Raw genomic sequence first — 26630 nt, 5'->3', positions numbered from 1 at the left:
GCAGTTTCAAAGTTAGAAACAAAATTTCCATGGCCAGCATGTGAGGGCACAGTCCTAATGTGTGTCTGCACAGAAGACATTGATGAACAACAATTACAGGAAAGTACAGGTCTGTTTTCCACCTAGATTTCAGAAAGCAAACCTATTTATTATGAATGTAGCAGAAAAAAATTCTGTAAAATTCTGTAAAAAAATTAAGCCAGATAGGCTTCATTCTTCTAAAAAATATTACGTGACTTTGTTCAATATGAGGGAGATTTATTCCCTAACTCAGTGGTCCGCAACCTTTTACCGGCGGTAGTGGGGAGGGCGATTGCCCGGTCGTGCATGCCGTGCATGCGCAGTCGCACATGCGCATTTGCGCCATGCGTGGACAAAAACGTGCATGCATGGCACTTCCACGCATGTGTGCATGTGCGAAAGTGCTGCACATGCGCAGCCCTGCTTCCCTCCCCCCCCCACAAACAGAATCTTGCTGGGCCGCAAGCTTGTGGCCTGGGAAGTTTCTTACTGCGGGGGGGCAGGGAGAGGGAGCCATGGCCCGGTGCCAGGGCCTTTGCGGCCTGGCAACGGGCCACAGCCCGGTGGTTGGGGACCACCACCCTAAGTAATATTCTAGGACCAGAAATATTTAAATTTATCTTGAACATATTTCAAAGATTTCTAACTGCAATTTTTGTTTTCCATTGCAGCTGTCTAAAATGTAATAATTGGTGTTCATATGATAAATTCTTAATGCAAAAATGAACAATCTAACTTCAAATGAAAAATAACATGCATCGCTATTAAAATGTACCTAATTCAGGTTAGCCATTGTTCTGTTTGAAGAAAGTTCATTAGGATCTCAGTGATTAGAGGTTAGAACTTTTTGAATTAGTTATATACGTATTTCCTGGAAGTTGGTATTCATGCTGGGCTATTTCATTACTAGCTCAAAAGTAACTCCAATGCCTTGCCACACTTCCATTTGCACATTCAAAGCACTTAATGAATAAATTTCCCCTTCACAAAATATGCCAATGTAATTTAACCTTACTTAGTGGAATATTGCAAGAGAATGGAAAAGTAAGAAAGTAAGAAGATGAGCATCTGAAAAGCATGAGATTTACTATTAAGTCATCCTTTATAATATATAAAGCAGAGGTCATCACCAGTGTGTAATATGAATTAGTTTTGCAGGAATGTAATATTATAAACTTTACCAACAGTGGTGAGGATCCAAAAGAGGGACCGTGGGACCTGCAGGTCCACCCAAAGATGTTGCCCTGGGGCCCCTGCAGGTCTGCATGTTGGATGTAGTTGTAGTAAGAAAACCTACTAGAGCAGTGGTCCCCAACCCCCGGTCCGGGGACCGGTGCCGGTCTGCAGATCAGTTGGTACCGGTCCGCGACTCCTCCTCGTCCTCCTTCCTGACTGGTGCCTCGGGGGCTGCCCTGCCACTGGCTTACCTTTGGTGTTCTCCGTCGGCTGCCATGGCTGGGGCTTCCCCTCGGCATGGCACTGCGCAGCTGCTGCTGGCAGCGTCCCCCCAGCGGACGGCAGGAAAGCAAGTGGAGCAGGGACTCAGGCAGCGGCGATGTCCCTCAGCAAAAGACTACCCCTGTCCGGGCCTCAGTAAAACTGTCAAGTGTTTACCGGTCCCCGGTGATAAAGAGGTTGGGGACTACTGTACTAGAGGAAACTGAGTGAAGAGGCTGCCTTGCTTTAATGTTGCTTTATCATATCTTGTTTAAGTGAAAGAGTTGTGCAGGACAGGAAGGGTAGATAGTAACCATTTAAATTCTAAAAGCCAGTTTCCCAGTTCCATGTTTGATAAGGAAAATAATTAAAACAGTGTGATAGCATCATTGCCTATGCTGCGGTCACATTCATCTGGTGTTCTGTTCACTGTGCTTCATCCAAATTGTGAGGAAGTAGATGGTCTAATGCAGGGGTAGTCAAACTGCGGCCCTCAGGATGTCCATGGACTACAATTACCAGGAGCCCCTGCCAGCGTTTGCTGGCAGGGGCTCCTGGGAATTGTAGTCCATGGACATCTGGCGGTCCGCAGTTTGACTACCCCTGGTCTAATGCTTGTCAGATTAAAGGGTGGCAATGTATTAATATTGGCTATATTACAAGAAGCAGTATGCTTAGACAGCAAAGGGGATGCATAAAAGGGCTGAGTAACAGGTATTCTTGTACTCACCAAGCCCTTTGAAAACTTACCCTGCTTTGAACTCAGGGTAGCTATCTCACACATATCTACAGAGGCTCCCAGTTTGTTTCAATGTACAAAGAGCCAGCTTGGTGTAGTGGTCAGGAGTGCGGACTTCTAATCTGGCATGCCGGGTTCAATTCTGTGCTCCCCCACATGCAACAGCTGGGTGACCTTGGGCTCACCACGGCACCGATAAAACTGTTCTGACCGGGCAGTGATATCAGGGCTCTCTCAGCCTCACCCACCCCACAGGGTGTCTGTTGTGGGGAGAGGAATGGGAAGGCGACTGTAAGCCGCTTTGAGCCTCGGGTAGGGAAAAGCGGCATATAAGAACCAACTCTTCTTCTTCTTCTTCTCCAAATCAAGGTGCTGGTTCTGACATTTAAAATCCTTTTGGGTTTGGGATCAACATACCTGAAAGTCTGTCTATCTCTTTATGAGCTTACCCAACCACTGTGGTAATCTTCAAAGGGCATCTTCAGGTACCCCCACCTTTTGAGATTAGGGAGGTGACAACCTGGGAGGAGAAATTTCCTGGGCAGATTTGCCTATCCCTTTCTGTTACAATCTTCTGTCACCAGATAAAGATTTTTTTATTTTACTTGGCAATCCTATAGTGATCCCTTTTTGCTCCCAATGTTTTAGCTCTCCCCGCCCTTCCCTCCCCTTTTGTACTGGTTTTAAACTCTGAGTTTAACTTGTTTTGATGATGTATTTGTATGTTAGTTTTAACAACTTGGAATAGTGTTTAAGAGTGGTGATCCCTAATTTGGAGAGCTGGGTTTGATTCCCCACTCCTCCACATGCAGCCAGCTGGGTGACCTTGTGTCAGTAACAGTTCTCAGAGCTCTCTCTGCTTCACCTACCTCACACAGTGTCTGTTGTGGGGAGAGGAAGTATAGGCAATTATAAGCCAAGCGGGATACCAAAACAAACAAAAAACAGCTCTTCTCTTAATTTGCATGTTCCAGTTTGTTAGTTGCCTTAGTGACCCTATGGGTAAAAATCTTAGTAATAATAAATAATGATATCATTATACCCAACAATAAAGCCATTCACCTTCCCCCCCCCCCAAGGACCAATCAGAGGAGGGAATAAGGGTTATTGCCAGCTTGGTGTAGTGGTTAGGAGTGCGGACTTCTAATCTGGCATGCCAGGTTCAATTCTGTGCTCCCCCACATGCAGCCAGCTGGGTGACCTTGGGCTCGCCACGGCACTGATAGAGCTGTTCTGACCGAGCAGTGATATTAGGGCTCTCTCAGCCTCACCCACCTCACAGGGTGTCTGTTGTGGGGAGAGGAAAGGGAAGGCGACTGTAAGCCGCTTTGAGCCTCCTTCGGGTAGGGAAAAGCGGCATATAAGAACCAACTCTTCTTCTTCTTCTTCTTCTATTGGGTCTGGGCCTCAAGATCAAAATCGTCTAAAATAGTAAACTTTTTTTGTTTGTTTTGTTATTTATCTTTGATAAATTTCACAAGTTATTTTTTTAATGTGTATCAGGTGTCCTTGTGTTTATAATTTTGGCTCACAGCCTCAAAACTGGAAGACGGCTGGGCCTTCTGGACCTCTGAGTGGACCATCTTCTCCCTCTAATCAAATGTAATGGCTTAGATACTCACAAAAGGACTTTGGAATCAGCTTCGTGAGACTGTCCCACAGTGTGTTTTGTAGATGCAAGGTGATACCAATGTAACATCTATACAAAATCTGGTTAAATAGCCTGGTGTTGTGTTTACTTCTTTAGATTTACATGTTTACTTAGTCCACATCATGTGAAATGGTATATTTGTGAAATTATACATTCAGATAATTTCCCCCCTCTATTTTTGTTTATACCACATGTGGCATAGAATTGCTTTCCATGCTGGATAAATGAAATAGGAAATGTATATTATATTCCTCTGCTTTTGAATTTCAGCTCAGGCAGAGCAGACTACATTTTTGGCTTTGTTGTACAAGGCTTAAATTTATATTTTAAATTGGTTAGCAGATATATGTGGGAAATATGTGAAGATAGTAGTACATAAAATAAAATATGTGGGTGAAAATAAAAATGTCTAGTCAGTTCCAAATCCCCATGTTCTAGGTGCTTTGAAAGCATCATAAAGGTTTTTAGCTTTCCTGAAAATTAAACCAATCAATCCTACAATATAAATATTCTTGATTCAAGTTCTCTCACTGTTTCACAGCATGTATATTTGAATTTCAGGAGTATTAAATCTTGGGTTCTGCAACACTGAACAACTGGGAACTTATATACTGCCAAGACCCACGATTGGCCCTTAACATATGCCTTGGATTTGTCCATAACATTGTCCAATGACTGCATGGTTTCAGGATCCTGGCAAATCATGGCCCAGAGTTCCCAATACTAGTCCCTGGCTCCAAGCTTCTTGCCTCTTTTAGGCCATATCCACAACACACACTCCCCTTAAGTACGAGCCTACAGTGTGACAGATAAAGTCCTGAAGGTGACGGCATCATACGGGTGCTCAGCAAGTAACAGCAGTCTGGTATTGCCAGAGACAATGGGTTAGGCCGGGCTCAACCATCTGTGGTGCCATTTCTGGCTCCTGCAGTTCTGTGTGGACCAGCACTTGAAACATCAGTCTGGCCTCCTCTGTGCCTGTCTCTAGGATGTCCGTGGTAGGGCTAGCCATAGGTGAAGTCCCTGTGACAAGACTGTTGGGCAAGTGCTTCTGGATCTAGTTCACATGTCACCAACAACTGACCATCCAGCAACTGGATGCGGTAGGACATTGGCCCCATAGCCCAAGTCACTATGGCTAGAACCCAGTTGGAGCTGTTGACAGTTTCTGTCATACACTTGGTCTTCTGGTGCGAATGCTCTGAGGGCAGTGACCACCTCCTGACTTGGAGGCTGATTTGTGGTCAGATCTGGATGAAGGCAGTCCAGGATTGTGGTTAGCTTTTGGCCCATCAACATAATAGAAAGTCTGACAGCCACTGTTCCCATTCTCTATTCATGAGCCAGGAGAGACTTTTCTGGGTTGGACCATGTGTTCAGCCTGGCAGTTGGTGGATGGGTGAACTGTTGGAACTCAGCTGATATGAATTGCACCGTGTTGTCTGACAGAATGATATCCAGTAGAATGTGAGTCATGAAAATCTGGTTGAGGACCCTGATGACTACCTTGGTTGTCATTGTGGTGACTGACATGATCTCTAGTCACTTTGAGTATAAATCTACCACAATTAAGAATGTATGGCCCTGGAACTGACCAGCAAAATCAATATGCAGCATTGATCATGGGGTTTCCCATTGCTGTACAGGGGCTTGCAGCATCTCCAGTCTGATCTCTTGACAGGCCTGGCATTTGTTTACTCAGACTTCAATTTCCTTATCAATGCCAGACCACAACATTTAGCTTCTAGTTAATGCTTTCATATGTACTGTGCCCAGGTAGCATTCATGTAATTCCCCCCAGGACCTGTACTCTTAGTTTAACAGGTACCATGACACAATGGCCCCATAACAAAAAAAACCTTGTAAACTGACAGTTCAAAGGGCACAAAGATGGAGTCCTGACACCCAATTGTGGATGCAGGATAGGCCTCTGTGCCTGGTAGAGTGGAGTGGGCTGCAGTGTCTGAAGCACAGAAAGGTGACTATAGAAGGGTCTCCATGAGAAGCATCCTCTGGGTTGTTGAGGGGTCAGTATCGATGAAGGGCAGAGAGAGGTGGCTGAGCGTGTCAGTGTGTCCCATTCCTTAACCCAGATGGTATTGCAGAGTGTAATCATAGCAATTTAAGCAAATGAACCAGCACAACATTCTGGGGGATGGGATCTGTGGTGTCTTGTGGTCAGGTATGAAGAGGTCCAGCAGCAGTTTGGGATCTGTGAGGATTGTGAATGTCTGCCTGTACACTTAGTTGTGGGATTTTTTCATGCTGTCTACTATGGCAAGGGCTTCTTGTCAATTCAGGTGTTGTTTCTCTCCACAGATGACAGTGTGATGGAATAAAATGCAATGGCTGCTTCTCAGCCATCAGGTAGTTGGTGGCTGAGGATAGTGCCAATTCCATGCGGGGATGTATTGCAGGTGAGGATGACAGGTTGTTTCTCATCACAGTGGACTAGGACATTGGAGGACAACAGCTTTCTTACCAAATAAAATGCAGCTAGCTGCATTGCATTGACTTTAGCAGACGTAGACTGCACCCTGTCAGCATCTATCCAGAACCCCAAGAATCCAATGGACAACACCCAGAGGTGGCACTTTTGTTTATTTATTTTATTATTTGATTTCTATAACCAGCCCTCTCAGCACAGCCACCTCGGGGAGCTTTATAACAATTAATTAAAACAATTCATTTCACTACTAACAATACAACAATAAAAAAATGTAAATCCTTTCCCCTTTTGACTTTGAATCAGGCAGACTGAACCGGTGCAGAACTTTGCATAAGCTGTTGATGAGTTCTTCATTTGAGCCCCTGATATTAGAACATAATTATAGTAGGGGATGACACCTGGGAGCCCTTTAAGAAGGTCTTCCATAAGGTTTTGGAATATGCTGGGGGGGGGGGGGGTGTTATGTGGAACACCCCTGATTTGTGATGATGGCTTGTGTACTGCAGTTCTATTACCTATTGGTATCTGCTGGTAGGCCTGGGCAAGTTTGAGCTTTGTGAAAACTTTCCCTCCAGTGAACAATGCCAGGAAATGGCTCACCGCCGGCACTGGTATGCATGTTGTCCAGAGTGCATTTATAGTCAGCACATATGTGGACATCTCTGTTTGGCTTGAGGGCTGTGACAATTGGGATTTCCCATTAGAAATGGGGGAACAAGCTCTAACACTCCCTGTTGGATGAGGTGGGCTTTAACATGAAGGGGAAATGTCTTGCCTTTAAGAAGATTGGTGTGCATGCCAGATCAAGAGTCAATGGTCCCTGAGGGACTTGTCAAATTCCATGAAGATTCCATGCAGACTTCATTGAAAAAACTGTGGCAGATTTGGTTGGTGCCTGGTGACATTGATACCCAGTAGTTAAAAACTAGTTAAGGTTCACTAGGCTGGTGTGGGGACCATTGACAACAATCAGCTGCAGTTTGCTACCAAAGTTCTTAAGTTTTACTCTGAAGAATCCAGTGCCCCAGACTGGCACCTTCTGCCATTGCAAGTCATTTAGGCATAGCTTCAGCATGCAAAGTTGGGGTCCCCCAGTTGGATACAGCTTTCTAAAGGTCTCATGAGAGATTATGGAGAGGGTGGACCCAGAGTTGATTTCCATGATGCACAGCTTTCCTGCTGGCTATGGTCTGGTTAATGTTTCAGTGATGACCTCATACGTTGCTTCTAAATAGATGGGACTTTGCTGCTATTAGTGTAAGTTATTTTATCTTGTTTTATGAGTTTTATTGTAAACTGTCTCGAGCCGGCATGGCTGGAATTGGCGGTTAATAAATTTTAATATAAATAAATAAAATTTCAGCCCAGCAGATGCTGAATAGTGTGTTTCTTTGCATTTTGGCTTTTCTTATGCCTTTTTCTACCAGGAAACAGTTGAGCCAGGTGGTGTACGAGTTAAATTCCTTGAGGTGGCCCCTAGTGGCCATGACTGTTGCAGTTGCTGTGCCCTATCCACAAACTGTCACACAGTGCCTTTTGGACAGTCCCTCCCCTGAAGTCAGGGCACTGACACGATTTCAACAGTCCCTCCTTGGAAGGCAGGGAGTAGGAATGATTCCAGGTTGGTCTGCCTAGGTCAGCAATCCCATCCTTCTCACCAGGATTAAATTGTGGGTTCATCAAGATGCAAATGTAGATCTCCAACAACCATCTCTTTTATTTATCAAGAAGAGAACACTGAACAACTGAGAACTTGTGTATAGTTTGAGGTGTCCCACCAAGGGTTGTGGATGGCCCTTAACAGATGCCTTGGATTGGTCCCTAATATCGTTCAATGCCTGAGTGGTTTCAGGGTCCCAGTGGATCAAGGCCCAGAGTTCACAATACCAGTCAGTGGCTCCAAGCTTGTTGTCTCCATTAGGCCATGTACACAACAAAGAAAAGCTTGGGGTTTTGGATTTTTTTTATTTCAGATGTTTTATTTTCCAGTATATTAATTGTGTTTCATAGAAAGGAAAGTAGTTACATCCCAACTATCATGAAATTCTTCCAGTGGTCTTCTGTTTACCAGGTTTGTTAGTTTTGTCATAACAGTGAATTCTCTAATTTTTGCAACCCAAGAGGAGGTTGTTGCAATTTCCAACAAGAAGTAATTTGAAGTGTTGCTGCTGTTGTTGCATAGCAAAAGAATTCTCTTCCTTGTTTTGGTAGTTCTGCAGGGAAAATACATAACATCTTTTCCAGATCTAGACAGAATTTACATTTGTAGACAGTTTGTAATTTTTATGCACTTTTATCCAAAACCTTTTTACAACTTTTCAGTTCCACCACATATGATAAAATGACCCCGTAATCTCCCAACATCTCCAACACTTATCATCAAATTGACTAGAGTTTTTGCTTATAACTTTAGGTATTAAGTTCATCTAGCATTTGGCATTTTGTCAGTTTAAACGTTTTATACCAAAAATGCTTCCAATCATCAAATGAAATAGAGACGCCAACATTTTGCATCCATTTTGCCATGCAGGTCTTCACCTGTTTTACTTCAGTTTTCAGTTTAAGCCAATATTTATATATACAGCCTTAAATATGTGTTTTGTAAAATAAATTTTCCAAATTCTGTTTGTTCTCTTGGGGGTCCCTTGCACCTTTCAAGCATGGCAGTGACCATGCTGGGTTGCTGCCAATTCATTGTGGTGGAGCAACATGCTCTGCCATTGTCCCCATGGGGGATGCATTTCAGGAGCTGAGCTGGTCCATCGCTTTCTGTGATCCCATGGGGTACACATTTTGGCACTGGAGAAACTCTGCCATCGAAATAAATCCCCCTGGGGAATGCAGCCATGGCGGAAAGTTCCACAATAGTGGGGTTGTTTTTCAGGAAGGTGAGATCACATGGGAACACAATTCCAACTCCCTGCAAAGTAGGGAGGAACCATTTGACCATGCAGTGCTGTGGAGCTGGGGCATTTTCAGTACCCCCTTGGCACTTTGTGCACGGGCCTGGCGTGGTTGCTGATGGTGGCCGCTGATGGCGGCCGCAGTAAAAAAGGGAATGCTGGAAAATCAGTGTTCCCTTTCCATGGGCCATCAAAAGGTCCTAAAGCAGTCCAGGGCTAGGAGGGGGCCAGTACAGCATTGATGTGCAAAAGCTGGGATTAGCCCCACTGTCATGCAGGCATTGGCCCAGCCCTTCTTGCCTGTGAATAATCAGTTTTGGAGCTCTTTTAGCTCTTCTTTCAATCCTGAAGTCAATTTCATATGTATAAACCAATCTATGGATTTACTTTCTTGTTTCAGTTGTTGCCAAATTCTAAATTTCCCAACATCATTGATCATTCCTTGAATATGCAAAAAGTTGCTGCATTGCATTTGAATTAGTTTTAGGGAGAGTTTTTAATAGTGAAGGTCCAGGACTAATCATTGTATTATATTTCTTTCAAATCTTCGTCAAGCTATTTCTAACAGGGATAATTTTGTGCTGTTGTTCCTTTGCTTATACGTGTGTGCGTGTCTGGTGATTTAAAATTACCTGAGGCAGGTTTTAAATAGTAACACTCACATATTTGGGTTGGGACAAATATATGGAAGAGTGGAATTATAAAGCCCCACGGGGATGCTATCTGGGCCTATGATATTCCAACAGCTAAAAAGGATTTTAAAAAAAAACTGTAACTGCTGAAGTTTTAGTAGACAGGGAGAAATATTTAGGAGATGACCAAACTGCATAGTTCAGCCTGAAATTTTAATTTGGCAAAAGTGGAAAGAAATCCTATTAGGATTTCCTTTGTTTCTTCTGTAGATAGCTAGGACTATCTAACCTAATCCTGTGGGTGTCATGCAACTAGGATTGTTGAGTATTGTATGGTATTGCTGCCACATGATATGCAATCATAGTTAATGCATACTTCCTGTTTGTGTTTCCTTTGTAAAACCCCCAAAGGGATTAACATATATGGCAGTGTGCAGACTATTGTGGCATTTCTTGTAATGGCAAAAATCATTCTCAGAATTTCACTTTTACTTTATACTGTACTTCCTTAAAAACTCTAAACATGGAGATTATTTTATTGTCACATAACCAAAAAGTGGTATCCATATATGAATATGAGGGGGAAATCTAAAATACTGGCTCCTTGGCTAGAGCTGACTCATAAAGTTGCAATTAGTCAGCTTTTCCCCCCTCAACTGTGGCCAGTTTACCTCCTTATCACTGCCCCCATTCCATGTGACTTCTGTCCATGCAGGTCCCATGATCCCAGGGACCCTTCCTTATGAAAAAAAACCCCCTGCTTACATCCAATCTTTTATATGGCAGTTTTCACTAGCAGTTTAGTAAAGACCTGAGAGATGCCATGCTTGTATGTCTTCAAGTGAACACAAGCAGTATAAAGATGGGGATATGGAGTTCTGTGAATTAGCTTTGTTAGAGAAAAGTGTTACCACAAACACAGTTACACACATCTCCTTTAACATGTGTATATTGAACTTTGGAGAATAGGCTGGTGAAAAGTGATAATGTAGTGAAATTGATCATTTGCCATTGTTTATGAGGTGATTACATCCTTAAGAACTCAAGGCAAATAACAGGTATATAGTAAAAATAATTTCCTTCCTTTATTGGAAGGAAAATAATAAAATAGGCAAAATATATATAGCACACTAGCAAGCATTCATATAGGGGAAAATAGAGTGGGAAAAGAGGTTTCAGTGTAATTACTGGTCTTGAAGAGCAGAAAGCAACAACATGAACCAGCGTGAAAGGTGTTTCCAATGGGTCCTGAATTAGCAAGCACAAGGTGGCTTTTTGAAGCCACTGTTTATATATGTTTTGGGGGAGGGGCTACATGATGTAGCCCAGGTGAGCACATGATGGAATTTTCCATGGAGCAGGATGATGTGCAATACTCTGGCTAGGTCCAGAGATGGGTGCTGATGGACTTAGACAAAGGAGTTAATGGGTCTATGAAAGGGAGCCATCATGTCTCAATAGATCTAGCTGCTGAGTTTAGGGAAGAGATTTCTCCTGGCAGAGGAGCCAAGCATGTGTCATATATGAGAGACAAAGCGGTTTGCCTAGGAGCCCCTGGACAAACAGATTTTAGCCAGGCAACTGAATCAGCAATACAATGGGGGGGGGGGGAGCAATTCCTGAGTCAAGCTGTACCTGTGGTTCCCAACCTATAGTGAAGGACAAGCTGAAGAGGAGGGTCCAAGATGGAGTTATTCCCAGCAGTGTCTTGTCAGGTTTTTACAGGGTCTGGCTTTGGCACAAGCGTAGACTATTCAGCAGTACTACTGGTTGTAGAAAAACAGTGTGCCAGCCTGTGAGGCAGGGGTTCTACCATACTTAACTGAAGCCATCATAACTGGCTGTAAAATGCACTTCTCCTTATCTAGACAGATGTTCTTCTCATTTCCCAAACCAACTGGAAGATAGTCTATTTGGCTGTGTTCTGATATATAGTTCCTTTTGTTTCAATACCCTCAGTGCTTTTCATTTTTTGCTATAAGTGCAGTACATCTGTTGCTACAAACCTCTCCCCCCACCCACCCATGGTGACTGCACAGCAATAATACTGCAGCAGTACCAAATTAATAGAATTTATAATGAGCTGTTTGTTGAGTGAATGGGCTCATTCTTTCCTTTACTGGAGTGCCTTTCTTCATAATAGAGAGAAATACTACTTATGCTCTAGAAAGTGGAACTGTGGAGAACTATACAAAGGATTTATTTAAGGCATACAAATGAACATGTCTCACTGAATATCAATATAGAAGATCACATGCTGTTCAAACAAATGCAACTTTTACCTCAGCTCTTCAGCCTCATTAAACTTTATTATATATCTAGGGAAGCAGAGTATGGGGTCCTTCTTCAAAATGAATGACATAATAATTTGGTAAGGGAAGGCAGCAGCCAAATGCACACTTGCTTAAAGTAGGTTCCACTCAGCTCAATGGGACTTTTCATAAGTAAATGTACATAGACTTGGGCTGTAACATCATTATGAATTTCCATTCCTGTTTTTCATCCCATGAATGATTCTTATTCATGATAGTTTGATGAAATTCGAATGCCATTTTTTTCAACCCAGGTGACAACAAATTATGGGACACTTGTGATAATTGGCCCTATTAAATTTTTTTCAACTGAAACTTTTAGCTTTATGGGTACTTTTATGAAGTAATGTTCTTGCTGTGTGATCTGACTGATGCATCTTCTGTCCATAACCAGGTAATGATCCAAATATTCCCTGTATGCTGACTTAAATAAAGGATGATGACTAAAATCGGCAGAACTAAACATTACATTACATGCTTAATAAAATCTGTAAACCTAAGGATCTGAGGAGTTTCTATATACAAAAGTATTTATAATGTAAAGAGAGGCCAAATCCAGCCATAGCACCATATTTTAAAATATCACTGATTTAAATGGGAAAAGTTTACTAAGCAGTGGCCATTTTTTCATTGAAATCAGTGACACATAAAAGTTTTGAAATCTGACCAGATTTTGTGCAATTGAAATGGCATAACATGTGCTGGAATAGATTTATTAATTATTCCTCATAAAAATTAATGTCCTCTGTTAGATATGAGGAAAGGGTTTTGTCTCTTACTCTTTACATTCTTTTGTATATAGAATGAAAGCCACCTTAACTTAAAATGGCAATGTTTGATTTGGCAATTACATAATCATCCATTAATCTGGGAAGGATCAAGAAAACTGTGTAATTTTCCACAGCATATCATCTTTGTATCATGACACTACTCTATGGAACTCAGTGTAGTGACATTCTGTAGTTTTCTCTTCACAAAAACAATTGGTGGTAGGATAGCAACTTTCTCAAGGCTTCCTGAAACGTTCCTAACTAGATATTAACAGGATATGTAAGGCTGCTGGAGCCAACCTGCATCCAGTTCTCACATTTTTTGGCAACACCTAGTGCAAGAAGACTCATGAGGTAGTTTTGCTTAGCATTACAACCTCCAGTTGAATGACTGCTGCTAGCAGGATGACATCATTTCAGACATGTTATTTCATGAGAAACTACCATAGAGATGAGGGTCAACTGCTGAATACCTAGTTTGTGCTTAGATGTCATGCTGAGCAGAGATTTGGAGCTGGATCCCTTATTACCAAAAGCTGGTTGGGAGCATGTAGGCTGATAACACCCTGTAGCAGGGGTTCCCAACTTTTGTGGATCATTGGATTCTGACACAGGGACGCTGGTGCAATCCCAATATGGCTGCCATAGGTGGTGATACTAACAACAAAAATGGCTGTTGAGGAGGCATTGGCAACCACAAAATGGATAACCTTGAAAGGCTGTGCCATATACAAAATGGCTGCCGCAGGAGCAGTACTAACAACAACATGACTGCCATGGGAGATGGTGCCATCCACAAAATGTCAGGGAGGGACGTTATGCACAATTCTGAAAGTGATTCTTCAGCCTTTCAGGCGGAAGCTCAGCTTGACAGGATGTCTTTTATAACAAACAATCCTGATCCATATTCACAGTGCTTTCATTGTAAAAAAAGGTAGTTATTTTCTCAAATTTTGTTTTTTACTTGAGGTGAGTTGGTAGCACGGTTTTCATTTTAAAAATGCAAAGTCTTGATGAAATAAAAAATGCAACCTATGTTTTCTCATCCATGTGTTCATGGTTTATTTTTGACTTTTCACCTTTGGAATACAGCATGCTGTACATGAAGCCATACTTATAATCATCATAAGATGTGTTGTTATTTGACAATATGTAGTTTGTAACTATGGGTATGCATGGCATTATTTGTACTCTGCTTCAGTGGTTTTCAAATTTTCTACCCCAGGGAACCTTTTACAAATCAATTTACTTCTGAGATACCCATGAACCTCTGCTATATAACATATATGTATTGCTCAGGTTTCTGGAACAGATTCTATAATACATACCAGTTCATGGTGGTAGGATCTTCCCATCACCCCAAAACCTGGAGTCTATGACCTATAAAACACCCAATGTTTCCCTGAACACTAGGATAGCCAACTCTGGATGGTGAAATTCCTGGGTATTTGGGGAGCAGCCAGGAGAGAGTGGGGGATCTGATGAGGAATCTCAGCAGAATATCATGTCATACAATCTACCCTCCAAAGCAGAATTTATCTTCAAAAAAACTGTTCTCTGTAGTCTATTGTAATTCCAGATTCCTAGGTTCCACTTGGAGGCTGGCAACTATAATGCAATTATACATTTTATGGAATCTTGCGTGGTTTCACCAATGTTTTCACTGGGGAAAATGTTCTTGATGTTCTATGGAACTGGAATTTGAAAACCACTGCTCTATTTGATTCATTATTAAACCCACCTCCCAAAATAATGCTCTCTTTTCATCTCTTAGATGCTGACAGACATTGTGAATTTGTTGGAAATCCTTTGAAGATTAAAAGCACTAGAAAATCATTATCATGTATAATTGGGTATTTGGGTGAGTCCTCTTTGAGCAAAATGAGTTATACGAGGTAGTGATAAACAGCAGACATTCAAATACATTACATTCCAAAATTGTTAAATGTTCATCTTTGTGATGCTTTGAAGATTCATCAAATAGTGGTAGCTTGTAGAAAGCTAAGTCATCAAGAACAGAGATATGGTTGAACCATAGTAGCCAATATGCATGTTTTCTATAAGCAGGGTGTTTAATACCGAGGACCCCAAGTGGAATGCATTTTTCTCTGCTCCTCCATTTTAAAGTATTCATCTTCTTGAAAGCAACATATCTTCAAAGATTTTTGAATGAACACATATGGGAAGCTTACAGCAGCTTTTTGATTAGATTGTTTACCCAGGAACTAGTTTTGGTGGCCTTTTCAGTGTTCATGGCCACATTAAGATCATGCAAACTGCATGAGACTTTTGCAGTTCGCATCCCACAGGGAATGCGTTGAAAACCCAAATATGCAGAGGCTTTTCCTCTATAAGGTTGGTTCTTATATGCCACTTTTCTCTACCTGAAGGAGTGTCAAAGTGGCTTCTAATTGCCTTCCCTTTCCTCTCCCCACAACAGACACCCTGTGAAGTAGGTGAGGCTGAGAGAGCCCTAATATTACTGCTCGGTCAGAACAGCTTTCTCAGTGCTGTGGCGAGCCCAAGGTTACCCAGCTGGTTGCATGTGGGGGAGTGCAGAATCAAACCAGATTAGAAGTCCTCATTCCTAACCACTACACCAAGCTGGCTCTTCAGTGGCTCCTCCTTCAGAAAAAGAGCCAACCAGCAGGACAATCCTAAGCAGAGTTAATCAATGCCCATGGATTTCAGTAAGCACAGAAGGATATAGTTTATTTAAATTAATGTACATTTAAAAGATGCCTCTGATAAACTGGGTACTTAAAATGTTAATTATTTTAAAGACTTAAAAAATCTAAGAAGAGGTATAGCTCTTTCTCTCACACCCAGGAAAGAATGTCTTTTCTTGGATGGTGCCTGCTGCCACACATTAATGCATTGTAAAAATAACTAATTAATGCTTTTTAAAAAAACTAATATTTAATGCATCTGGGTCAATCAATTTAAACATCTATGTTTGACATTCTTTACCCAAATGACAATCCTCATTATTATTAACAGATGATGGGTTCTACTTTCTTTTCTTTAAACCATCTCCTTTTGAAATTACAGAGATTCATCCTGCCATGAAGCCTAATATAATCAAGTCAACACCAAGCCTTCAAAGCTCAGTATCTAAGCGAATGCTGGCGGCCCCAAGCCATTCCGCATTAAGTATTTTGGGCAAAAGAAACTACAGCCACCATCATAATGGCCTTGATGGTATGTGTAAACTGGAGAGTTGAAATGTTGTTGTTGAAATGTTGTTGTCGTCATCACATTGGGTTGGATCCAGTCAGCTTCTTCAATCTTGGCCTTTTCTACTCTTTCTCATAGCTCCTGTTCCACACAATTTCTGTCCATTCATGTCTAATGATTCAAAACATAGCATTCCTGGTGGCCACAGGGGACCCAATCCCAATTCATCACCAGTGAAAAGCCTGGGTGGATTCAAATGAATGTGTGTATAATTTAAGCAATACCTCAAATGTATGCTTCTATGAATCTAGTGCTACTCTCTCTTATGTATGACAGGGTTAATAACCTTCTTTTTGGAATGAAAGCACTCTGTTAGAATCATTTTTATCTCACTTGTCTAACTGTCAAAATGGCTAGTATAAATTAAAATGTCAATAAAAACAGTCAATAGAGCTAAAAATTACAATAAAGATTCATTGAAAACAACCAGAATCAAATAAACAAAAACCAAGAACAAGCGAACAAACAAAACCATAAAACCTGACCAATTTAACCAAAGTACAGAAGAATTAAGGACTTGCACCCTGGAATGAAGTAGATCTCATGGGGAAGACTTATTCTGCCAATGTGGCACCTCAGTTAAGAAGACTGCCATACTTTACATGGGGTGGGAACCCAATGAAAGGCCTTTGAGACCGTTCTCAATGAATGGACCAATTGTTGTGGGAACAGGACCTTAGATCATTTCCAGCACTTTGAATTACATCCAGAAACTAACTGAAAGCCTTGAGGGAGATAAAAAATAGAATATTCAACCAGCATACCCAAAAGTACTTGTGTGAACATTCCATTCCCCCCTTCCCCACTATTTCCTCTTTCCCTTTCTTGAAAGCCCTATATTCCCTTTCCTGCTTCTTTCTCTCCTTCCCACACACCAACCAACCTGCTTTATCTCTCTCCCCTTCTTCAGCTTCCTATACTTCAACCCCCCAGTAGCCTCTCCCCAGGAAAACCATAGACAACTTACACAGTGCCAGAGCCTACTCTAGTTGTACAGTTAGGAACCTTCAAGGACTTGCATGGCACACCTCATTTCCTCTTTGCCTCCGCCTGTTTATATAATAGTTGAAACTCATAGGGGCTAGGAGACATCCCTGTAGAATGCCTTCATAGGTTTTAATTGGGTCAGTGAGGCATCCTCTTTTACTGCATCTTACTCTTAAATAGTTGTTCAAGTAGAGCCTGTATCAGAAATAAAAGCCTTTTATCTGTGTTGGAAGATTCCAATGTTGCCACAATTTGAGTCTAGAGATAGAGTGGAAGGCTGCTGTTAAATCAATAAAGGCAGCATACAGGAAAGTTGGACTCTTTGTTGTATAATTTTCGATCATATGCTATAGAACCAAACAGTGTTCAATTGTGGACCTTTCTTCTCTAAAACCCGCTAGTTCTAGGGCAATTTAATTTTCCTGCTCTAGCTAAGTTACAAACTTATCCAGTAGATGTCTTGAATATAAATTGCTAATAATACTCAAGAGGCTTATAGATCTAAAATTTGCTGCATCTGTTTTATTGCCTTTTTAAAAAACAGGAATGACTTTTGACATCCCCCAATCTTTGGGGATACAGCCTGTCGAGTCAATGTATGTAAACAGTGTTATCAAAAAGATTGCCCACCAATCTGAGTTTTCTTTTAATAATTGCACTAGGATACCATCAGAGCCCAGTGCTTTTCCATTTTTTAAGCAGGTAGTATGAGATTTTACCTCTTTTTGACTTACTGGGATCTATGCTTGTAGCTTTTCTATTGGCGCTTATGGAGTTACCTGTAGGTGGTCAATCCTGTAGGCTGGGCTGAGAGTATGTAACTGGCCCAAGGTCATCCAGTGATCTTTCACTGCAGAGTGGGGAATTAGATCTGGGTCTCATGCATACAGTTCTGAAAGTCTAACCACTATACTTCAGTGGCTTTCTTGGGGTGGCTGCTATTGAGCAGGAGCAAGCAAATGAATCTTTTACCTGCTAAATATGGCTCCCATGTATCCATCCTCAAAGGCCAAACTGGAAAGAACCCTGCCCTTTCCCTCTGCATTGTTTTCACAGAAACTAAACTTGGAATGTTGGTAAAACTGTTCTGGTTCTCAAGAAACAACCAATGAGGATATCCATTTCTTAAAGCTACAGGCACTGCTTCTATAATTTGGGGGTGGTTAACCTCCAATTGTTTTTTCTTTTCTTTTTTTGAGGTTTCAGATTTTTCTGTAAACCTGGGTAGTTTTTCAGATTTGTAGTTTTTCCATTTGCGTCTGCAGTCTCCAGATTTAAATAACATAAGATTTTCCAACTGAGAATTAGATACATTGATTAGGAAGAGTATTTGTACAGGGGAGACAAATGGTTCTAAAACAAAATCTTTTTGGCATCTTATGCATTTTAGAGTTGTCAGGCTGTGATTTCCCATTTGATCATGAGGTTGCTTTGTTATGTTGCTTTGTTATGTTGCTTTGTTATGTTCTGTTATGCTTGAAATCAGTTTAAGCTTATATAAGAATTCTGTCACTTTTTAATGCAAGACAATGCATAATGTCAAATATTAATGATTGGATATGAGCATTAAGAAAATTGCTCTTGTGTTTACAATGACATATCAAAGTCGAAGTATAAATCAAGAAGTGTTAGGGGCTGAATCTATTCATTAGCAAGGCATGGTTTAACCCCCCTTAGAAACATGAGGAAGAAATAAACTCCAGTTTTATCAGGAGGCCCCCCCACACTGCAACATAACAACAAATATGGCTTTTGATTGAAGACTTCCAAACACAACAATATTTTAGTTGTATTCTGTGTACAAGGAACAAGGGAGAAGGCTGAACTGCAAGCTGCATTTATGGCTCTTATGAGGAAACAGAATTTTGATGTGACATCTGAATACAACCACTGAAATAGGTATAATTATTTTGTAAGAAGTATTGAAGGAGGTTGAAAGGCAACTTGCAACTATACCTAGGTTGGAAATTTGGTGTGTCAAGCATACCAAGGGAAAGAACCATTAACAAATTCATGGATGTTAAATACTTAGATTTTAGCTTTCCTTGCCTGGGAAATTGCTGAATAGTTCTGTACAATACCTGTGGAGGATGAACTCTGGGAAGAAGAAGGGATGGGATGTCATAGAGTTGGCCATTGGAAACTGCATTTCCTCCTGGGGAGCAGATACTTGTAGTCTGGAACTCAGTTGTCATCCCAATAAAATCCCAAGCCTTATTGGTAACCATATCATAAATCAAGTTGGGGAGAACTAGCCTAAGCAGTAGATTACCAGTTCTCAACTAATCCAACAGTTTTGGAACACAAGAAACCGCAGTTAAAGGAATAGTCATTGAACTCTCTATATAAATATTGATCCTTACAAAGCAGCTATATTTCCTTCTAGAAATTGTTTAAAACCCGACTGCGGTGGTCCCCAACCACCAGGCCGCGGCCTGGTGACGGGCTGCGAAAGCCCTGGCACTGGGCTGAGGCTCGCTGCCTCCGCAGGGCCATGCTGGGCCACACATGCGCATTGATGCCATGCGTGGCCATAAACGCACATGTGCAGCACTCCCGTGCATACACACATGCGCAGCACTCCCGTGCATGCGCACATGCATGTTCCGGTTGCGTATGCACATTTGCACATTGCGTGGCCGCAAACGCGCATGTGAGGTGCCCGTGCATGCATGCACAGCACCCCATGCATGCATGCGTGGGAGTGCCACACATGCGTGTTTGCTGCCGCACATGGTGCAAACACACATGTGCGACCTGGTCGCACATGCACAAATGCGTGGCATGTGCGGCCGGGCGATCACCCTCCCTGCTGCTGCCGGTCTGCAGCCTGGAAAAGGTTGTGGACCACTGCCCTACTGGGAAGAGTAGAATGTTTCCATTCACAACTTCGTTATGACTAGAGATGCGAGTGATTATGTAGTTTGTTTTGGATTATTTGCAAGATATATTTGTTTTGTCATTTTTAAATGTCATTTCTGCTAAGATATAATACACTGCTGAGAATTGCTACATTATGAAAAATAACCTCTAGAGTTTATTTAGGCTTTCCAGCCCTTGAGCCAATACCTTTCCATCTACTTCCCACTAATCCCTTCTCTTGCAAGAAAAGAACAAAGAGTAGATTTTTTTGTATGGCTGCATTAGGTCTCCAGCTCAGTTTGCTCATCCACAGCCTCATTACTTGGTATCTTTTTGTATCTCCACCTCTCCCCCCTTCAATATGAAAGAAACAGGCCTACCACCACACATGAGTTTTGAATAAATTACTGGTTGTGATGATGAATTACTTTAAACACCTGAAGTATTTTCTAAATTTTCTAAATACTCAGGACTTGGGATTGGGATTAGAGATGGGTACCACCAATACCCCCTCTCCACCTGCTAGTAGGGGAAAAGGGTAGTGGATTAGCCAATCTTGCCGGGTTAGCTTGCTAACGAATAATTGCTGGACTGTAGTTGTTTTAACTAGATTTAAATGGATTTTATGGGGTTTTAGAATGTTGTAACCCGCCACAAGCCGCAAGGGAGTGGCGGGCAATAAATCGAATAATAATCTGTACACCGCCCGTGGCGCCACGGGCGCCACGGACTAAATAAAACAGTAAGGGGTTCTGGGGCGGGATGTGTCCGGGATGAGGAAGGGTCCGGATTGGACCCTTCCTCATGACAGACAACCGGAGGGACCAAACGGCAGGCGCGAAGCGCCTGCCGATTGGTCCCTCCGATTCCCAGCCCCAGCAACTGCGAGCCGCGCTCAGCGCGGCTCGCAGTTGCTCCCGGCCTGACGTGGTGAGAGGCGCGAAGCGTCTCTCACCGCGTCAGGCCGGCCCCAAGGAAGCCCCCGCCGCAAACACAACACAAGACTCCAGCCGCCGAGAAGCTGCAGAAAAAAAAAAACACCCCCGGAGGAGCCTTTCGCCGCTAGCGCGACGAGAGGCAGCAGAAAAAAAAACCCCTGTAGGAGCTCCAAGCCGCCGCGCCGACGAGAGGCAGCAGAAAAAAAAACCCCTGTAGGAGCTCCAAGCCGCCGCGCCGACGAGAGCTAGCAGAAAAAAAAAACCCTGCAGGAGCCTTTCACAGCTCCAAGCAGCAGAAAAAAAACCCCGGAAGGAGCCTTTCACAGCTCCAAGCAGCAGGAAAAAAAACCCTGTAGGAGCCTTTCACAGATCCAAGCAGCAGAAAACAAAACCCTGAAGGAGCCTTTCCCAGCACCAAGCAGCAGGAAAAAAAACCCCTGTAGGAGCTCCAAGCCGGCACGCCCACGAGAGCTAGCAGAAAAAAAAAACCCTGCAGGAGCCTTTCACAGATCCAAGCAGCAGAAAACAAAACCCTGAAGGAGCCTTTCCCAGCTCCAAGCAGCAGCTCCCTGTAGGAGCTCCAAGCCGGCACGCCCACGAGAGCTAGCAGAAAAAAAAAACCCTGCAGGAGCCTTTCACAGATCCAAGCAGCAGAAAAAAAAAACCCTGTAGGAGCCTTTCGCAGATCCAAGCAGCAGAAAACAAAACCCTGAAGGAGCCTTTCCCAGCTCCAAGCAGCAGGAAAAAAACCCCTGTAGGAGCTCCAAGCCGGCACGCCCACGAGAGCTAGCAGAAAAAAAAAACCCTGCAGGAGCCTTTCACAGATCCAAGCAGCAGAAAAAAAACCCCGGAAGGAGCCTTTCACAGATCCAAGCAGCAGAAAACAAAACCCTGTAGGAGCCTTTCCCAGCTCCAAGCAGCAGAAAACAAAAAAACCCTGTCGGAGCCTTTCACAGCTCCACGCAGCAGAAAAAAAAACACCTCCTGGTGTCCCCTGGGTCCTAGCGCCCATTGCATTCCTGGTTGCAATGGGCTTTCTTGCTAGTAATAATAATAAACTAGTAATCCAGCCCACTGTAATAAAAATACCGCAGGCACTAGGCAAGGGAGCCTCCGGCAGTCGCGCAGAGCGCGGCTGGCAGGGGCTCTCTTGTCGGCTGGGAGGGAATCGGCTGGGCCAATGGTCTGTCCAGAGGAAGGGGCCAATCGGCACCCTTCCTCATCCCGGACAGAGCCCACCCTAACTCCTCCCCCTAAGCCCTTATGGCTTTATTTAGTCCGCAGCGCCCACGGCACCGCGGGCTGTGTTAAGATGCTAACGATATTGATTTCTAGTATAGGATTAGCAAGATAAAGTCCTAGGAAATGGAGGGCCTCATCTTACTGTCCAGAAAATTAAAATGATCTTCTGGAAGTGCTGTAGAGATCCATAGAGGAGATAAATGTTTTGCTTAGTGCATTTTAAATTAACTCCATGAAACAAGGATCAAAACAGACTTATACTCTAGAAAGAAGGGTTCTTTTCATGTGCTCATTTCTCCTTTCTAACTTTTTCTTACTGTTAAGAAGACAAAATGCATGGGAGGGAGGCATATTCCTTCTGCTGTATCCATTCACTTCCTCTATTGTTCTACTGAAACTCTGGGAGATGAGCACAAAACTGCCGTTTATGTGCAAGGTATTTTCCTTATGTTTTGCGTAAGCACTCAAGAAAAAAACATATTGATTCATGGCTAGTGAAAAGCATAGAAATGTAGATAGGTTGTATATCCAGGTATTAATATGTATCAGAAGCTTCTTTGTGTGTGGGTTCCTTTGCTGGACATGGCATTTTTCCATGTCCACCAAGCTAAATTACTAGTGCCCTATCTGACCCCAGAACACCTCACCACAGTGTTCCATGCAACAGTCAACTCTAGACTGGATTACTGCAACTCACTGTATGCAAGCCTTCCCTTATCCATCTCTGGAAACTACAATTGTTGATTTAAATTTAATTTAGATTTGTAGCCAAATCAAGCCAGATTACAAAAGCGAAATCTATCCTATTAAATCTATCTATCTAGTAAATATAATATAATCAAATGATGACTCCACCCAATTTCATCCAGTTTAGTGTAGTGGTTAAAAGTGCTGACTTCTAATCTGGTGAGGTTTGATTTCCCGCTCTCCCACATGCAGCCATCTGGGTGACCTTGGGCATGTCACAGCACTGATAAAGCTGTTCTGTTCAAGCAGCAATATCAGGGCTCTTTCAGCGTCATCTAACTCAAAGGGTGTCTGCTGTGGGAAAAGGAAAGGGAAGGTGAGTGTAAGATGCTTTGAGACTCCTTCTGGTAGAGAAAAGAAGCATATAAGAATCAACTTTATCATAATCCCCCCAAACAAGCTAAAAGTAGTAATCCCACCCATTTAGAAAACCCTTCCAATGCCATCAAGAAATTATTATTATTATTATTATTATTATTATTATTATTATTATTATTATTATTATTATTATTATTAGATTTATTCCCCGCCACTTCCTTGCGGCTCGTGGCGGGTTACAACATCCTAAAATCCCCATTAAAACCCCATTAAAACAATAATTACATTCCCAGCATTTATGAAACCCTGGTTGCTAAAGCCTGGTGTAGCTTTTGCTTTAGTACGCTTTGGGCTGATCCTGCATTGAGCAGGGGGTTGGACTAGATGGCCTGTATGGCCCCTTCCAACTCTATGATTCTATAAGGCTTCATGGACCACAGCCCACTTCTTTCAATGTATGGGTACTCATAATTTATGCTACTTACCTGACCTTCTTACTTCATCTTCTCCTTCCACAGCCTCTGCTCCTATTTAGCCCAGTCCCAAATTCTGCTTTAGAAAAACTGGCTCATACTTTTAATACAGTGAGTGAAAAGTGGGGAAAAAACACCTGACGTTTCTATCAGAAATCTATATTCAGTGTCTTGCTCATCTCCTTAAAAAACAAAATTTCAATATGCATCCCTGAGTCACTTTCGTATTTTCTCTTTGACATGAATGTTTATTTCAAGAGTTGGCAAAGCCACCGAAAGAAGCAGATTTCTATTTGTATACCTTTTCTTTCTCTCAAATTATGCTTGTAACATACATTTTACATGGCAAAAATATGTGGTCCTAATTAGCATAGTTGTTAATTCCCAATTCTTATTATTTTCTAAAGATTTTTTTTTAAATATGGGAAACACATATGAAAAAAATGAGAAAGTGCCAAAAATAAGTAGAAGGAAAATGTGACTTCATGGCTCTGTGAAGATTAATATAAAAGTTATCAAGACGAGTGAATTATAGTCTTCCAACTTCTCCACCAGAAACATTTGCTTGGGATTACAGCCTTGCTGTTCATGTGTCTCCAACAGTAACATGATTATGTTTAGCGTTTGTATGGGGGAACATTGTCCTTAGCTGAATATAGTGCCTTATTTCCACTATTGATCAGTGTGCCTTTTGAGGGATGTTTTTTTTCTTTTTACCTGTTTTCTTTTTCTAAACATTTATGCTTTTGACTTAAAATTTACACACACAATAAACCCTCTTACATATATCACTATTGTTAACATGGCCCATCTGTGGATACTTAAATCTGTACATTGTGCCATGTTGACAGAAAGGCAGAAATGCTATTTGCATATGCAGAGGAAGGGAGGAAGGGGCTCCCCAGCATGCATGCTAGGATACCTGGCAGCCCTGCCACTGCTGCATCTCAGGTGAAGTCAATAACTAAAGTCCTCTTCTGTTCCAAAACGAATGCAGATCAGTTATTATGCCTTAAAAAAACCCCAACAACTTTAGTAGCAAACTGTAAGTGAGACATAATAAACAACAATTATTTAAAAGTTAGTGATTTCAAAAATCCACAGGGTAAATAAAGTAAAGGAAAAAAACAAATTGCAGGTACTTACTGAACTAATTGTTACAAAGAAATCTTTTCATACAGGACTAGTATTAGTAACAATCTTTAACCGCTCCTGTGGAGCGGATAAAATAATTGGTTAAGGGTACCTAAGGAGGGCCCTGTCTGTGATGAGGAAGGGTGCCGATAGGCCCCTTCCTCATGACTGGCAATCGGAGGGCCCAATCGGCAGGCGCAAAGTGCCTGCCGATTGGGCCCTCCGATTGTCGCGATTGGGCCCTTGCTGCCGGACTCGCCAATTGGGAGGCGCGAAACGCCTCCCGATCCGCCCCTCTCCAAAGCTGGCCGTGTTCCCCGGCCTGCCGCCATTCGTTGCCTTGCCGCCCACACTACCGGCGCCCTGCGAGGCTCAGCCGAGGCAGCAGGAGGTCACGCCCACTGCCGCAGCAACACAGGGGCGGCAAGAGGCGCTGGCCGACGCCGGCGCCCATCGCTCACCCACCCCGAAAACAGCCGTGGCCAACACCCGCAGCCACGAGGAGCCGACCAGCACTGGAGGCGGCTGGTGCCGGCAGCAGCCGCCCCCTCCCATCGCCGCAAACAGAAAGACCCCACTCTCCGCCTGACCCCGCCTGACCCCACTCTCTCCTAAGCCCGCCTCCACTCCTCACACCGGCTGGGACACATGCTTCACCCCCGCCACCAGCCCACAGATGACATCTGCTCCCTTGCCGCCGAGGACGCAGGTAGGCCATGCCGCAGCCATGGGACTACACATGGCCGGCCTCACCTGCAGGGGGGGTCCCCCAAGCCTGCCACACGCCCCGGGAAGGGTCTGGGGCCCTCACTCCCCCATTCACCCGACGAGGCCCTTGCCGCGGTGCCACTGCTGGGCCTCTCCGCCCCTGCTCTCTCGACACCACCGCTGAGAACGCTGCACTCGTACATGGAAATCAAGGAAAAGAACAGTGAAATACAGGCAAGATGGAGTCGCCCCTGTTCATAGAAAAATCAGGGTAGAGAGCAGGCACTGATCCTGACATTGGATTGGCTGCATCTTTCCTCTATCAGTGACGCCGGACACAGCAGTATGTTAAGTGAGAAGGGTCTTTCCTGTGGCCTCCCTGTCAGCCAACTCTTAGGCAGTAGGGGAAAGCTTTCCCTCCTCAAAATGAAAGCACACACATGCTCACAGATTCCCCTGCATTGCTTTTGGAAATGCATCTATCACCTCAGTCAGTGGCTGTTAGAGGCTTCCTTCAAGACAGGCCTGAAGGGAAGGAGTGTGTGTGTGGTATCCTGAGCAAGAGCAGCAGTTGGCCCTTAGTGGAGGATATTCCACCAATAGGCAGCTTCAGAACCTTCAGCATTCTGTCTGGGTGTATGGACAGCATATCTGATTGGGCATTCATTGAATGGACAGCCAATCAGGCAGGCAGTGAGTCAGTCAAGATATCCTCCCAAAACCTCAACTATATTTTATATATGTTACAGAAGATACAGATTTGGATGTGCCTGCAGGATCAGTTCTGGTAACATTAGATGTGGGTGCTCTTTACATCAACATCCTGCTTCTTTTTTTAATGGCCTGGTTGCCATTTTTTTAAAATAGTTTTCAAAAAATCCCATAATTGCAAAGCTACATTGTTTTAGAGTGGATCATTAATTATTTGTTATACATTTGTTATCTTCGCAAGATAACTTCCAGATGGAAATTTATATAAAAATTTCAGTCTGGAAGTTATCTTGGGGAGATTGTGGTGTGAGCAAGAGGGTGAATGCTTCAAATAAACCAAAAAATAATATTTTGTGTTA

At 42.9% G+C, this 26630-nt stretch overlaps 1 protein-coding gene across 5 annotated transcripts in view; it reads left to right on the top strand.

Moving 5' to 3' along the window:
* MTA3 (metastasis associated 1 family member 3) overlaps nt 1–26630 on the top strand; it is a 201811-nt gene that overhangs the window by 124945 nt on the left and 50236 nt on the right. For all 5 annotated transcript variants that reach the window (XM_077337772.1, XM_077337807.1, XM_077337780.1 and 2 more), the window contains 2 exons: nt 14689–14775; nt 15966–16115. In XM_077337772.1, the coding sequence (XP_077193887.1) occupies nt 14689–14775; nt 15966–16115 (237 nt within the window). The remainder of the gene's footprint in view (nt 1–14688; nt 14776–15965; nt 16116–26630) is intronic.

The sequence above is a fragment of the Paroedura picta genome, chromosome 1, assembly GCF_049243985.1.
Source record: "Paroedura picta isolate Pp20150507F chromosome 1, Ppicta_v3.0, whole genome shotgun sequence".
Lineage (NCBI taxonomy): Eukaryota > Metazoa > Chordata > Lepidosauria > Squamata > Gekkonidae > Paroedura > Paroedura picta.
This window is presented reverse-complemented; position numbering and strand designations above follow the sequence as displayed.